General features: G+C 35.8%; 1 protein-coding gene across 1 annotated transcript in view; it reads right to left on the reverse strand.

The window, feature by feature from the left end:
- The window catches only part of Ttn (titin), a 263,368-nt gene that overhangs the window by 87,509 nt on the left and 159,164 nt on the right, over positions 1-16,695 (reverse strand). Inside the window, exons 185-208 of the mRNA XM_078017672.1 lie at positions 16,317-16,583; positions 15,939-16,205; positions 14,695-14,961; positions 14,466-14,605; positions 13,896-14,022; positions 12,942-13,084; positions 9,838-9,961; positions 8,829-9,095; positions 7,169-7,266; positions 6,369-6,537; positions 6,015-6,281; positions 5,650-5,916; positions 5,290-5,568; positions 4,790-5,198; positions 4,535-4,659; positions 4,165-4,431; positions 3,073-3,342; positions 2,679-2,981; positions 2,278-2,580; positions 1,839-2,026; positions 1,541-1,655; positions 1,155-1,439; positions 914-1,065; positions 56-203 (exon numbers count right to left, since the gene is read on the reverse strand). Of these exons, the coding sequence (XP_077873798.1) occupies positions 56-203; positions 914-1,065; positions 1,155-1,439; positions 1,541-1,655; positions 1,839-2,026; positions 2,278-2,580; positions 2,679-2,981; positions 3,073-3,342; positions 4,165-4,431; positions 4,535-4,659; positions 4,790-5,198; positions 5,290-5,568; positions 5,650-5,916; positions 6,015-6,281; positions 6,369-6,537; positions 7,169-7,266; positions 8,829-9,095; positions 9,838-9,961; positions 12,942-13,084; positions 13,896-14,022; positions 14,466-14,605; positions 14,695-14,961; positions 15,939-16,205; positions 16,317-16,583 (5,247 nt within the window). The remainder of the gene's footprint in view (positions 1-55; positions 204-913; positions 1,066-1,154; positions 1,440-1,540; positions 1,656-1,838; positions 2,027-2,277; positions 2,581-2,678; positions 2,982-3,072; positions 3,343-4,164; positions 4,432-4,534; positions 4,660-4,789; positions 5,199-5,289; positions 5,569-5,649; positions 5,917-6,014; positions 6,282-6,368; positions 6,538-7,168; positions 7,267-8,828; positions 9,096-9,837; positions 9,962-12,941; positions 13,085-13,895; positions 14,023-14,465; positions 14,606-14,694; positions 14,962-15,938; positions 16,206-16,316; positions 16,584-16,695) is intronic.

Below are 16,695 nucleotides of genomic sequence, written 5' to 3' on the forward strand. Positions count from 1 at the left end.
TAAAAATCAGGTAAAAAATGAGAATAGGTAAGAAATCATGGAAGTAGGTACTAACTTGCAGGAGCAGACATATTTACAGGTTCATCAACATATGCAGGTTCTCCAGGGCCACACTTGTTACGAGCACAGACTTTGAATAAATATTCTTTTCCTTGTACTAGATCAGGAACTGTGAATTCTAGATCAGTCACAAAGTCCATAACCTGGGACAAAGAAACACAGATAATTAGTTATTTCCCAAAAACGATTTTCCCAATTCAAAGATTTTTACCATGAGCAGGGATACAAATGGAAGTTGTTTTGAATGCTAAGGATTATTCTTATATTAATTTCATATTAGGAAAAAAATTACAAAGTTGGATACATAATAGTATTCAACCCTCAATATAAGGAGAAACTGTTTCATGATTTGTAAACATTCACAAGATGGCAAATAAGATGTTGATTCTACCAGTTTGGTTATTATAAAAGTGATTTGAAATAAGGATAAAGAGTAGTTACTAGTATAAATGAAGGAGGAAAAGAATGGTAGAGAGACCAACTGAGATAATCCAGTGGAGTGAGAAAAAATGTGGTCACCATGGTAATACTTACTTTCCTTCAAATGGCTTATAGCTTAATGGGGACATATTGGGTTCTTATCAGATACCAAGTGAATGTATAAGTTTTATTTATTTTTTTTACCAAACCTAGCTAAAGATTTGATAAGGCTCACAAAATGGGACTGTTACACCAAACCTTGGTTAAACTATCTCAGAAGCAATTAACATCAGTACATTTTAAAAAAAGTTTTTGGTAGTTTTTCAGTGAGATAAAAAGATGTGGCACATATTAATTTGTGTGGCATCCCACACAAATTTGGACTACTTCTACAGTCGTTTCTGGAGTTGATGCATCACTACTTGAAACTCACTTTAGTCCATGTTTTCCTACTGACTTCTCGCTTTTCAACAAGATATCCAGTTAATGGACTTCCTCCATCATCCTCTGGTGGTTCCCAAGTCAAATGTACTGAGTCCCTGGTTATGTCTCCAAATTTCAGTTCTTTGGGTGCACTTGGGCGAGCTTAAAAAAAAAGTCAGCAATATTGATGGTTTGAACAAATATTTGTTAATACTGCCATATTACCTTAGATAATAAGCTTAGCTACTTACTGATTACATTGACATCAATTTCCCCAGAAATTGATTTCACAGGATTTTCTAATTTCAGTGTATAAATGCCCTTGTCTGGACGTTCACTTGGAGAGATGACAAGTTCAGCATAGGCAGATAAGGTCTTCATTTTCACACGATCTCCTGCTTCTAGTACTTTATCTCCAAAACACCAGGTTGCAGTTGGCCTTGGATAGCCTGTACTTGGAACCAGGATCTTGATAGGATTCGGGACTATAATTTCCAGACCATCTTTAAATGCACTTAAATCCATTGTTGGTTCAACTATGAAAAAGAAAAATTAATGAGTTTCCAGTACCATAGATAAGTCCTTGGTACCCCAAAGTAGCTATGTGCTATTCCCAAATATAAAATTATCTACTTACCAAATGCATCATCAGCCGTTAGAGGACCAAGAATTTCAGATGGATCTGAAACACCAGCTTCATTTTCTGCAGATACTCTATATAAATATTTGTTTCCTTTTTGCAATCCAGTAACCTAAAATTATGGATTCATATTGGTTAAAAATATGTACATTTAAGCCCATGATCAAATACTAAATTTTTTATATGTGGTACTAGGGTTCAAACCCAGGGCCTCATCCATGCTAGGCAAGGGCTGTACCACTGAGCTACATCCCCAGGCCTCTAAATATTTTTTTTTTAGATGCAAATTCCTTACCTTATAAGTCAGTTCAGGGACAAGTTTCATATTACAACGAATCCAATTATCTTTTCCTTCTTCACATCTCTCAATTATATAGCCTAATATTGGGCTTCCCCCATCTTTCAGAGGAGGTTCCCATGTGAGCTGCACTGATGACTGAGTCTGATCTGAGGAAGTTAGATTCACAGGAGGACTTGGTCTCTCTAAAATGGAAGAAAGAGTTGGAACATAATTTAGTCACAATTGATGAAGATGATGCACTCATCATCTGCCTTGTTAAAAGAATAGGTTTACTAAATTCACTCAATAAAGGGTAGGCACAGTCTACGTTTCTATAATTTTGTTCAAATTTCTCTGATGTTCTTTTTATTAACTTTAATTTGAGTTATTTTAATTGGTAGGCCTGATGTCTTGATTTGATGCAATATACGTTTCATCTTTTTAATGGGCTTACCAATTGGATCAGCAACTTTGACAAAGGGTGTGGCTGCACTTGGTTTTCCAACTCCAATTCGGTTTTGGGCTCTGACACGGAAACTGTACTCCTGTCCTTCCACCACATCAGTGACAGTTGCAGACAGGTCTTCGGCTCTTACAGTCATGGCAGTGTCCCACCTTATAGAAGTCTTATCCCTTAATTCAATGACATAGTTTGTGATCTCAGCACCTCCATCATACTCTGGTGGTTCCCATGTCAGTGAGACACCGAATCTGTTCACATCAGTGATGGTTACATTCAAAGGAGGGCCTGGAACATCTGGATTTCACCAAAGAAGAAGCAAATGTTGGTTTGGATTGTGTAGGGGATAAAAGCAAAGATGAACTGGTTTGCAGTTTACTTTAAACACTTCTTACCATATTTGCTCCTTGCCTCTACAGGATTGTCCGTTTCCACTGGCTCGCCAGTGCCAACTCTGTTTCTTGCACTCACACGGAATAGATACTCAACTCCTCCTTTCTGTAGTCCTGTGACAGTAAACTCACAACTGTCTGCACGGTCTGTGGCCAGAACCCAGGTCTTTCTCTTGATGTCACGCCTTTCCACAACATAACCTATGATTTTGCTTCCACCATCAGTTAATGGTTCTTCCCAAGCGAGGCTCACTTCACCATCAAATGTTTCTGTCACTTCTAAGTTACGTACTGGCCCAGGAACATCTGAAATTCATATACAAAAGAATTTTTATGGTGTTATCATGGCCTTAGGTTGTGTTTGTGTCAATCAAATCTGAATGACTCCAGATCTTACCAATAACTTGTAAATTGATGAATCCTTCTGCTTTTCCATGTTTGTTCTGAAGCACAATTTTATACCTTCCCATGTCTCCCTTCTTGGCTTCTACAATTCTGAAAGAAGTTTGTTCAGCTGTAGTATCAACAGTTTTTGAAGACAAAGGTTCATTTTCCTTAAACCACTCAGCTTCTGCTTTGGGGTAGGCATCATATGGTACCACCATTGTGAGAGGCTGGCCAGCATCAACCACAAGGTCTTGATCAGCTGTCTTGATTTTAGGTGCAGCTAGTGAGAAAAATAACAAGTGAATGCTTTTGAGTTATGTACTGCAGTTAAATCATAGCATAGCCTTTTTTGTGAATTTATTAACAAATATTGGCAGCATAATCTTGGAAGTACATCATGGTAACTTTGTGTTAGAGAACACTGTCTTAGAGTTCTAATAACTTTTTATTTTCCTCCAAATTATTGGGTTCTGGAGAAGAGAGGGTTGAAAATGGTCTAAAATCATAAAATAGAGGATTAAGAATGGTATGAAATATGTTTAATTTTTTTTGATAAAGCACTAATTCACAATAAACCAAACTTTTTTTCATATGTGTAAGAGATATCCTAATGGCTTTTACATACAACCTATAAGGATACTTTCAGTACAGATCCAAAAGGTTTACAGGAGTTGGAAATTAAAAGAGTATGGGGCTATCTTTATGTCTGGGAAGATTCTCTGGGTGAAAAGACAATTCTAGGAATTCATGAGTAGCCACTACATTGCCAGCAACTGTCCAAGGTTCTGGCATGTAAAGATGAATGCCATCTATGTCCTCTTATTCAGGGCACTTGGTAGTAAGAGACATTAAAATAGTTAACATGGGGGGATTGGGGTATAGGTCAATGGTAGAGTGCTTGCCCTAAGCCTAGGTTTGATCCCCAGCAGTGCAACACAAAAAAAGTAAAGAAGTTAACATGTGGAGAAGGCTTACTAGAAATTCAAGGTTCTCTCAGGATTATGTTATTCAATAATGGTAAAGTCTTAAATCTGTGTGTTATCTGTGATAATATTTTAATATTATCTGTCAGAGTATTTTAGAATAAAAGAAAGAGACTTACCTGCCAGTTCAAGTTTAGCTCTGGCTTCTTTGTCTTTGGCAATAAATCGGTATTCACCCTGGTCACGGGGCTTAATATCACAAATCTGTAGCCTGTGTATCTTTCCTTCACTCATCATCTGGTGTTTATCACCCTGGACGACAACCATGTTATTTCGTAGCCACTGGACTTCCACCTTATCTTTGTTGAGTTCAGCGAAAAAGACAACATCAGCACCAGGGGCTTCAAGAATATCTTGAGGAGGCCTGATGATCTCAACTGGGATTTCTGGAAAGTAAATGTGAAATAATTACAAATATGTTTAGATTTTGATTAATAGTTAAAAAAAATTGGTCACTAACATTAGAATTATGTTTTACTTAATACATACCTTCCACAAAAAGTCTGGCTCGAGACTTCCTGTCTTCTACTCCACAAGCATATTCACACTCATCATCCAGCCTGCAGTCTTTTATGATGAGTCTGTGGATACTACCATCTTTTTCAAATTTGTATCTAAAGAAGAGAATCAATGATTGGTTAGCCTGCATAATAATTGCTAACTTGTCAAAAGAGTATTGACAGCTCTAGAAATAGAGAATAAGACCAAGAAATAAGAATAAAGACTAAGAAGACTTTTACGTACTTTTTGCCTTCCTTGATTTCTCTACCATTTCTGTACCATTTTACATTTGCTTTCTCTCTGGAGAGCTGGCAGGAGAAGACAGCATCATCGAACTCAGTGACTGTCTGGTCTTCCAAGTGTTCCACAAATTCTGTCGGGGCTTCTATTATAAGCAGCTCAGCAACAGATTTATCTTGTCCAGCAGTGACAATGTATTCACCCTCATCTGGGAAGCCACAGTCTTTAATGATTAGTGAGTGCTTGTACTTATCAATTCTGTATGATATACGGTTGTCAAAAGCCACTTCTTCTCCATTTTTGGTCCACTTTAGTGTTACATTGAGACGATTAACCTTGCACCAGAATGTCACAGATTTCTTCTCCATTGTTTCAATATCTTTAAGAGGCTCAATAATCCTAAGATCTTCCTCTGTTGTAAGGGATAAGAATAATGTTGATATTGTTTCTATAACAGAAATTGATAGAAAAAAAAATCTCTTAAGACCATATGAATAACTTACCTTCTACTATTAGATTGGCTGCACTTTTAACATTTTCACCTCTGTGATTGGTCAGAGACACATTGTAGTTGGCTTGGTCATCTAACCGTGCATCTCTAATTCTGAGGGTGTAGACCAGGTCTTTTTGGAGAATAATGTATTTTGAACTATCAAATATGGCTTCTTCATTTCTGAACCATTTGGCTTTGGCACCTTCGGTATTGACTTCACAGTTGAAGACAACTTCTTGTTGTTCCTTCACACGGGTGTCTTTTAGAGGAACTATTATCCTGAGTTTTTCTGAAAGCAACCAATAAGACCTTATAATATGAGAAGGACCATTCAAATGTAAACAGATACAAAATTCAACAACAAACTTACCAATTACTGTCAAGTGAGCTGCTGCTCGGGCAGCCCCAACCATGACCACGTAGGTGCCCATATCTTGTAGTGTGGCATCTTTGACAACGAGAATCCTCTTTTTGCCATCAGCAATAATGTCATACTTATCTCCAGGCTCAAGTGTCTTATCATCCCTCTTCCACTGGACTTCAAAGCTTTCCTTTGATATAGTGCAGACAAATTCAGCCTTTTCTCCTTCAAGTATTTCAAGGTTTTGAGGCTTTGAGATAAATTCAGCAGCAAGTTCTAGAAAGACAAAGGCCCAAGATATTAAAAATCCATATATATGTACCTTAAATGTAACAAGTATGAATTGTTGAAAATATATAATATAATCTTCATACCGTGTACTTTGACTTTGCCGTCAGTTCGAGAACTTGGGAGTCGACAGTTGTAGTTGCCAGCATCATCAAGTTGAGCATTCTGAATAATCAGGATTCTCTTCCTTCCGTCAACAAGTATTTCATATCTTCCCGTTTCAATGATCTCTTCATCCCCTTTGTACCAAGTAACTTCTGCTCCGGGTTTGGAGACTTCACAAACCAGCTTTATGGTGTCTGTTTCACTAACTTCAATGTTGGCAAGATTTTTTGTAAAGACAGCTTCTTCCTCTGAAAGATAGAACAAGAAAAATTGAGCTCCACTGGAAATTAGTTTTTGCTAACCATAGATTTCAACAAAGACAGCCTCCCTCTTACCTAGGACTGTCAGCATGCCAGAAGTTCTTGCTGTCCTAACTTCACAAGAATATTCCGCCTCATCATTCAAGAGACATTTATTGATGACAAGAATGCGCACTGCTCCCTTAGATATGATGTCATATTTTTTGCCCTTTTTAATTTCAGCACCATCTTTAAACCACTGAACCTGTATTTAAGATAGATTTAAAAAAAAAATCAGTTTTCATGCTGGGTGTTGTTAAAAGGAATTATAATCTTAAGTTTTTCTGAAAGCAACCAACACAACTTTATCATATAACAAAGGATTAAGGTGGTAGAGATAAATATAATTTAAAAAACAAGAAAAAATTTACTAATTACTATGAAGTGAGTTGCTTTGATACTGTTATCAGTTATTGAAAATAATGAGATCATACAATTTAAAGCCTTAGAGGGCCTTGGCATCACACAGACCAACTCCTTTGATGTGTAAACTGAGACTCAGAGGATCTTGCCTGTGGTAGTTTAATGGCAAGAAGAAGTACTTAGTTGTGATATTAAACTGCTGATATTGGATTGTTTTTTTTTTATCTAAGAAAACAGCAATTCTCTAAGATCCAAAATAATAATCTTTAAATCTCTTGATTGTGAGTCCAGTGTTTTTCAAGCAATAATGAATGAATAATACCAAAAAGAACAATTAAGTATATGTTTCATGCTAAATAATCTTTAAAAGTAAAGTGATGGTCAGGGAAAATTTGACTAATTTCTTTTTCCATTTTAACAAGACCAAAAGCAAACATAATATTACACAGGATAACAGGTGTATAATCACATACCTTGGCATTTTCTCGGGAAATTTCACACTCAAACCGAGCCATTTCTTTTTCTTTAACTTGAAGATCAGTGAGTGGTCTTAAGAATTCCACATGAGGAGCTGTAAAAGAATGTCATCGTGATTAAAAACAAGGTTTCTGGAAATTTGTTCTGACATTACTATGGAAGAGATTTAAAAAAAAAAAGTTTTGGGCAAGGCCTTTGCATCTTAATAGGCTACTACAACTAACTTTGAAATCAGTTGGAGTTGCTTTTCAGACAAGATGCTTTGCTTTTTCTGTGTCTCTGGAGTTTACATAAGACATGTGTCATACTATATGTCCATTTTTTAAAGGACAACTGAAAAAAAAATCTTCATTGATACTATGCCAGATTTGAAAGACATACCGGTAGAAAAGAAATGTTTTCTTATTTAAGGCAACCAGCATATTTTTTGAGAAATTAGTAGAAATCAGTGCTAATACAGCTTGAAGCACTATGATCAGCTAAGAGGCATTAGTAACTGAAAATCCCATATATCCCCATATATCCAGCTTTTTTTTTTTTTAACTTGGCTTAAAAGATGTCACATATAAGTCAGGCAAAAAATCTAGTAGCACGACGAACAGTGTGGTGCTACTGTGTTGGGAGAGTTATTTGGCATTTTATATCTGTTGTTTCATTTTTCTCCAGAATTCATCTAAGTGCTATATAAGGTGGACAGCTGCCTTCTTGCCCTTCCTTCTTTCGGATCTCCTTGTGAGTCCTTTCCAAGATGACCTTTCTTGCTCAGAGAGATCCTGGGACAAATGTTGGCTGATGGGCTTGAAGATATGCCATTGCAGCTGGGTCTTCTTGCAGTGGAGACAGATGACAAGGGGAAGAAGGAAACCCAAAAGCTACTCTGACTTAAGCTAAAGCAGAGCAACCATGACATGGAAAGAAGAGCACAGTAGAAGATGCACGAAGCACAACCAGAGGCACTAGGTTGTAGCTGTTGACCGACAAGAAGCAATTAAACTAAACAAATATTGTGTAAAAGTATGCACTAAAAAAATGTAATCCCTGGGCTAATGAATAAATGAAGCAAATGAGCAAGCTTGTGGCATTTTGAAAAAGATGCTATTTTTCACCAAGGCAAGAAGTAATGCTAGAGCTCTTCTTTCAAAGAATCAAAGACATGCTCCATCTTCTCATCCATTCTTATTCTCAGAGATTCAATCATATGAATGGGCTTTGTCACATTATCATAATTCCAAATATGCTTCTATTCAAAATGAAATTTCATGCTCATTTTTTAATTTATTCCCCATGCCTGAAAATGCATTTTCCTTCCACATGGAAATTACTTTCATTTCGTTAAAATCAGGGGTCTCTAACTTTTCTTTTGCATTCAGTTTGGTGTCAGCCATATCAGAATATTCATATAGCAGGCTTAAAGAGTGCATCTGCTCACTACCCTGAGAGAAAAGCAGCTTAATAAAAAGTGATGGATGTTTCATAAGAGCAGATACAGCATACAGACTTTAAAAAATAAATATAGGATCAAATTAGTTCAGTATCAATATTATAAATTGCCAAGAAATGGGATCAAGCCAAGAAGGGCATGCAACAAGTGTTTTTGCTGTTGCTGTTGCTGTTACAAAGAGTTGCAAATGACAAATCCTGTGTAAGAATACTTACGCACGACATTCAGGTTACAGGAAGTCTTAAAATCCTTAGCATCACAAGTGTATGTTTTGATATCCTCTGGGGTACAGCCATGTATAATAAGTTTTCTGACCCTGCCATCAGCAACAATTTCATACTTCTTGTTTTTGAGGATTTCTGTTCCATTTTTGAACCATTTCACCTTAGCATTTTCTCTGGATACTTCACACTCCAGTACTGCTGTGGCTTCCTCTTCGACCGTCTGGTCCTCAAGAGGCTTAGTGAATTCAACTGGGGGTTCTGAAAGAATCATATTTATTAGCCAGAGAATTTTCCCTTCCTTCTTCAAGAGTTTTAGAGCCTCCTCAACTTTCCTCTGGCATCCCCAGGGTTTTTTCTGTTCTAAGTTTGTTCATTAGTAAGTTTTGACCACACTCAGATATTTTCCTCCAATAATGATGTTTTATCATTATTTTTAACAGAGGAAAAGAATTTTTAAAAAGTAACATCAAGGAAATAATTACCAACTCTTGATTAATAAAGCAATGGATACCTAGTTTGATGATAATTTTTTCCTCTGTTTGTTGGACTCAAATGTGAAATTAAAAAATAGGGACAGAAACAGGTAGCAAAACCTATTTAATCCATTTTTTTTCTTTTTCTTTTTCTAATGGTACTGGAGATTAAAGTCAGGGCCTCACACATGAACATTTTACCTTTGAGGCACATCCCCAGACCTTTAATTTTTTTCAGAAAGAGTCTAGCTAAGTTGCTGAGGCTGGTCTTGAATTTGCAATTTTTCTGCTTTAGCCTCCCAAACAGCTAGGATTAGAGGTATAAGCTACCACACCACACCACACTAGTCAATTTTGACATTTTTTAAAAGAGTAGTCTGTGATGTGTTTTGTTTGGCTAAAAGATAAAAAGACTTTTGCATATTTTAATTATCTATGGTACTCATGAAATGAAGATAATTAAGAGTTGGCATTATTTACAAGAATCCTGCAGTATAGATTCATTTTAAAATAAGCCTCATAATTACCTTTCACAAAGAGATTGGCTTGAGTTTTAAAATCCTTTGCTGTTAGTTGGACTTCACCAGCATCTTCTAACTTGACATCCCTCAGGGTAAGTGTATGAACTCTTCCTTCTGAACGTGTGACCACCTAGTTGTTTTTTCAGAAAAGTGCAGTAGAAGAAGACACGAAATGTAATACTCTATACAGGATCATTTACTCATTTAGATAAATGGTTTAAAATAGTGACCCAAGTTGTTTTATAATCATCTCTGTAGCACATATATATTTAAAAATGATTTTACCTAATAGTTTTGAAGGCTTTAAGACTTTCATAGTTATCTTTATATAATTACTAAAATTACCTTAGTAATTGAGAACAGCCAAGAAACAAAGAACAACAAGAGAACCAGAGGAAATGATAACTAAGATATGGTCTAGGAACATAGCTATTTATTTAAAGACATGGTATTGGAAAAATTATTTAATGACATTTCAATATAAATTTTGAACATAAATTTTCAATGGCAACTTAAGTCTACTTAAAAAAGTGTCTCGGTCTCTAACCCATGCAGATACATATTTTATCAATTTACACATTGTTGTATCATCTGAATTCTCTTAGGCTACTCTAGAATATTCTCTGCTTCCAAGTATATTGCTCATAATGGTTTTCAATAAACAGTTCATATACAATGTAGTTATTATCTTTACTATGTTAAAAGAAGGAAAACATATCTTATAAAAACCAACCAATAAAATTAATGCCAAAGATATTGTGATAAATTATGTCAGGACGATATTGGATGTTACACTTTTAAAATATTAACTTATTAACTCTACTGCTTTAATGTAGTAGGCATAATAACTGACTGAACTATTAAAATTTAAATACAAAATTATCAAATTTCTATTATGACTTAGTTTTTTCTAAGTAGTCAAAAACAAATAGTGAAAACAAAACAAAACCCCCCAAAAGACAAACACACAAACAAAAATAGCTTATTTATAGCTTATTTCTAAAATTTTCTCTTCCCATTGCCTATTTCTATAACCTGTTTTTGTTTGGTTGTTGAAGTTTTCGAAACTAAAGACTTTGCAGAAAGCTAAACTTAAAGGCCTGAATTGACTAGAACAAGTTTATTCTAAAAGACATAATTTAAATACACCTGAAATGTCACAAATCATTTATTACTTCACAGTTGATATTTCTTTTTGAAAAGAGACATTTAAGTAATATTAAGAGTAAGTTCATTAAAAAGATGATATATTTTGAGAAGCTAGAGTAAGGATTAAAATTCCTATGCTAAAGGAAAAATAGGAGTGAGCACTCTAGAATTATAGTAAACTGATCCTAACTTCAGAAAAAGCTTTAGCGATTATTATTATTATTATTATTATTATTATTTTGGTGGGAGGATTATGGGGGATTGAACTCAGGGGCACTCAACCACTGAGCCACATCCCCAGCCCTATTTTCTATTTTATTTAGAGCCAGGATCTCACTGAGTTGCTTAGTGAAGTGCTTTTTATTGAAGTTGGTTTTGAACTTGCCATCCTCCTGGCTCAGCCTCCCAAGCCACTGGGGGAGATATTATTTTTGAGTAAAAGAAATATGAATAAGATTTTTAAAAAATTTAAATAGTGCAGTTTTTATCAGAATTGGAACTGATTTTTTCCAAAAGATCTTTTAGTTAAAAACTCTTCCTTTGACCAAAAGTTATTTAGTAACACAAGAATAATACCAATTATCTATCCTTAAGCAATTTCACAAATTTAGATTCCAAAAAATCATGAAAAAAATCAATCAGTTCTTGACTGATAGACATGAAATTAATTAAACTACACTTAACAGGAAAAATGTACATTTTAAAAGCAAGCTCGAAGGTGGAGATGCCCCATCACCCAAATCAGTATTTAAGATTTTGCTGTAAAAAAAGTGTTCTGTAAATTAATTCTCATGCTACAGTTGGAATGTACTGCTGCTTTTTCAGCTGGTTGAAAGAGATCAACTGGTCATCACTGTCTGTATGACAGGCAGAACTTATCCACCAGATCAGTGTTATTGAACTACCCTTTAGTCACTTCTGTAGATTACTAGTTTTTTCTGTTTGTTTTAGGCATTTGTTCAAAGATACTATATTCCAATATTTCAATCTGGTTCTTGTTAAATTGAATCCTCTTATAATTTTTAAATCTTTATTGAATCCCTGGTACACACTTATTATTTCTGAAATACTGGAGGAGGTTGTCATATAACAATGTACTATCCTGTGCTCTCTTTCCAATCCATGCTGGACATTTTCTGTATATTTAATTTCAAGAATTCAAAATTAATGGTGAATTATCAAAATAATTTAAACACGTGCATTGTTTTTGGAGAAGGAGTGTAAAATACACAGGTCAATTTAGGCAAATTGTACTTGGGACCTATCTAAATAACTGCCTCAGTTTTTAATTATTAAAACCTAACCATGGGAGCTGGTTATTTACCGAAACTTCTTAAAGTATACTTGTTAATATGTATGGATAATCACAGCACCCTTCTTTCTTGTCAGTACCACCAGTTGTACTTTAAATAGTTGCATTCCAGAATTTCCACAGCTCAAAGCACTTGAGGGTTAAAAATAGCTTTGGAGACAGGCTGAAAGAGCAAATCTGCTCAGAAGTTATCTCAACTACTTGATCAACTGCCTCAAATGGAATTCCAGTCTTCTCCTCTAATCCCCTTATATGCAGAATACTAGATAGCATAAAGAGAATTAGTCTTAAAACCTAATGTGTGCTACTGTTACAAAAGCCTTTTTGACGCTTTTTTGTCTTCTATTTAATCAAATAAAGTAGCACTGCTAGCTAATAATAAGTGTTTGCCTCTTCTTAACAAAAATTAAAATATAATTCTCCTTTAAATACTTATTTCTATTTCAATAAATATCTTATCAGGTTAAATTCAATCAAAATCTGAAAAATCTGCCTTACAGCTTCAGTGGAAACCAGGCTAGAGGAGGGACAGAAGAAAAGGCAGGGAAGGAGACATTAGAAAGAGCAAAGAATAAGAAACATGTGAGTAAAGGCAGAAAAATCAGAGAAAGCAAGGATAAGGCAAGGCGACCATGTGCCTGCTTCTTACCTTATCGCTGGGCTCTAGTTTCTTCCCTTTGAGGTACCATTCCACTGGGATATCTTCATAAGAGAGCTCGCAGTCAAAGGTGGCTGTTTCTCCTGCAGTCACTGTGACATCCTTTAGAGGCCTCAGAAGACCAATTACCCGTGCTTTGCGGGAGGAAAGAAAAAGCTTTGCATTACTCATTTTGTAATTCCAAGAGGATAAATTGCAATTAGTTATTAACCTCCATGGTTGTTTGGTTCAAGAAGGAAAAAGCCACAAGACTAGCCACACTTTTGACTCCCATGTGAAATGTGGCCTTGTGGTGTGGAGAAAGGGAGAGAGCTGGTGGCTAGAGAGCGGGTATTTGTAGGGCCCTTCCTCTGGGATGTACAAGGTCAGCAAGAAATCTGCACTGCATCTGTTTCTCTGCCAGGCGTCAAGTTCCTCTCGCTACATAAGGTATGTGACTTCCAAAATAACTAAGACTCTGATTGGGGGAGGACAAGGGGCCCTCTGTCACATTGCCTGTTTGTTTCCATCAACCACTCTGCACCTTCCAAAAATGTAAGCCTAACGCTCCTTGCCTTCTTTCTTGAGCCTGAAATGCCCACACAGCAAAGACTTTCTTTATGGTGCTATATTTGTACAGCCACTGGAGGGATGTGTTCTGAGTTAAAGTCAATGGTTCGAGTTAGATTCTTACTGTATGTTTATGTACTTGAATGAAAAGGATTACGAGAGTTGGATATCTGAGTTGCTAACTTTTCTTTTGCTCCAATGACAAGAGCAATGAAATTTTTGAAATTTTAGAATTGGAACCACTTTTATGTTAATATGTTGAAGAAGTAAATACAAGAAAGGCAGTTTTTGTACTTTAGTGATATTTTTGAGATAATAATTCCAATCAGATTCACATGCGTTCATTTTCTAAAAAAGTGTATATTTAATTTTCAGCCAAAAAGATGTAACACTTACGTTTAACTCGGAGGTGGGCACTAGATTTAACATTGGCAGCTTGGAAATCCACCCCACCAGTCTGGTCCAGGCGACAGTTGTGCAAAATAAGAGAGTGTATTTTGCCTTCTTCCTTAATTTCACAATCCTGTATGAAAACAGAGAAAACCATTTCATTGTAAATAATTTTGAGATTTTTCACTAAGGGTAGAATACCATAATTAAAAGAATGCTACAAATAGATGGAGAGATTTTATATATTTATATAAATTCATATTTATGTATATTTATTATATTTGTTGAATATGCATTTATGTATTTACTGTTAGAGAAATAAGGGTTACAGGTCTTACCAGGAAAGCAACATTTTTTTTAACTGTATAATTTTGAACCAACTAGCAACAACACAGAATTCAAACAACTTATATTGTGTAAAGGTGATGGAGCCCAAAGACTCTCTGTTTGGCTTAGAGTCTCATACAGAATCCCATGCCATGTTTTAAATGCCCTCCATGCACTCTGACGTTTCCCCTGTCCTTTTTGATTTCACACAGCAACTCTGGGTGTTGACAAGTTCAGAAATAGCCTTACAGGTGTCTGGAGCAGTGCCTCTCCCTTGAGTTTCCAGTTGGCATGAATGTCCTCTTCGGAGATTTCAGTCTCAAAGCGGGCCGTCTCAGTCTCCATCACCTCCACACTGTGCAGGGGTCGCACCAGTTTAATTTCCCGATCTGGAAAAGTGAAGGGTCAGCATGTGCCATTATCCTCTGCAGAAATAACCCAACGGTGTCAAGAGTGAAACTCATGGAAATTTCCTTACCCTCAATGTCAAGCTTCCCAGAGGTCTGATCTGTCCCACAGTCACAGGTATACTGCCCAATATCTGATTTCAAGGCTTTCTTTAGGATTAACATGCGCTTTTTGCCATCTGCCTTAATAACAACATTTTTAGATGGCTTTATTTCCTTTCCATCTTTAAACCATTTTACTGGTGCATCTGCCTTGCTAATTTCACACTGAAGAATTACTTCATCCTTCTCCACACCAGTGTAATCTTGAAGCTTTCCTGTAAAGTATGGATCTCCCTCTGCAAGGAAAGCATAAAAGAAAAATAAAATCTTTATTAACCAACTAGAGAAATGATTCTTTTTTGGAAAGCTAAGAGGTAGGTCATAAAGTTCTAAGTATATTTTAAAATTGTATCAGATATTCAATCATGTTTAGGTTCAAAAGTTCTCTAAATATTAGAAAGAAAATTAGTGCATGGGATTTGTCAAGATCTAAACTATTTGTATTATGTTTTCTAATAGGTTGATAGTAGTTCAAGAGACACTATGCAGCTTAGCTTCAATATAATGTTGTATTCCTTATTTGGCTAAATTTCTCATTTCTTAGAAACTATTATGTCTCATTTGCTTTTAAGCTTTCAGATTCATCTTATTCATTTTCTTAATCTATTAATAGCTTGCCTTCATAATGTCAATATTTACTAGATTTTATATTTGATCTTCTTGGTATTAAGGAACCAAGAAAAAAAATAAAGCTTATTAAGGTAAATTCTGTTAATGTGTCCTATTAGAAACTTGAAAAACATTTCTGTGAAGTAATTTGATAAAATAAGGAGATAGCAAATATTTTTATATCTTAATTTTAAACATCTTAATAACTTAAGAGTTTTGTTTAATATTTTTTAGTTGTAGATGGACACAATACCTTTATTTTATTTGTTCATTTATATGTGGTGCTGAGGATCAAACCCAGGGTCTCACATGTGCAAGGCAAGCACTCTACCACTGAGCCACAACCCCAATCCCTAATTAAGAATTTTAATTCTGACTCTAAATGGCTATTCTATGGGCCTGTAATAAAATCCTCATTAAAGTCCTCTGTTATCTTTTAGGTAACAGTGTTTTAGACACAAGCCTCATAACATGGGTGACAGTTTCTTAAGGGCCAGGACTGCTTTCATTCAGCATACACTTAGAAGACTATCTCATGTAATAAATACTCTACAAATTTCTGTTGAATTTAATTGAATGGAATTAATTTTACAATAGTACCCACCAAGCACAGTGAGTTTAGCTTCTGAACTTATTCCCATCGCTTCTACTTTAATTTGGGAGGTGTCATCCATACACAGGTCTTTGAACGTGATGGAGTGCGTCTTCCCCTCATCGTGCATTGAGACCAACTTGCTGGTATGTAAGCGCTGGTCATTCTTGAACCAGCTAACTGGGATGTTGTCATGGGATAGCTCCACTGTGAACACAGCACTTTCCCTCTCTTTGGCTGTCACATCCTTGAGAGGGGTAAGGAATTTGAGCCGGATTCCTATCAAAGAAAAAAAAAAACTCATAAATTCTAACACTTTAACAAGGAACTATAAACACAAAGACAAAAAAAAAATCATGTTGGGATGGCCTCGCTGATAAAAACATTTACCTTCAATGATCAGTTTCCCACTTGTGCGTTTATCTTCAGCCTCAAACATGTATTTTGCTTCATCTTCGAAAGCAGCCGACTTGATCACCATCGAATGCCTTGTGCCATCTTTTATAAGCTCAAATTTGTCATCACTTGTGATCTCCTGGGTTCCTTTCAACCACCGGTAAGTTTTCGGCTCCCTGGATACTTCACACTCGAATTTAGCCTCGTCCTTCTCAAAGACTTTAACGTCACTGAGAGGCGTTATGAAGATGAGTGGCAGCTCTGAAGGAAGAAGATGGTGTGGATCAAGTCAGAATGCTTCCATTCATGACCTTGATCAATTAGGGTCTTAAAAGGAAGTCTTGAAAATACAGAAAGGTGCCTTGGGGGGGGG

Source organism: Ictidomys tridecemlineatus, chromosome 7 (assembly GCF_052094955.1).
Source record: "Ictidomys tridecemlineatus isolate mIctTri1 chromosome 7, mIctTri1.hap1, whole genome shotgun sequence".
Classification (NCBI taxonomy): domain Eukaryota; kingdom Metazoa; phylum Chordata; class Mammalia; order Rodentia; family Sciuridae; genus Ictidomys; species Ictidomys tridecemlineatus.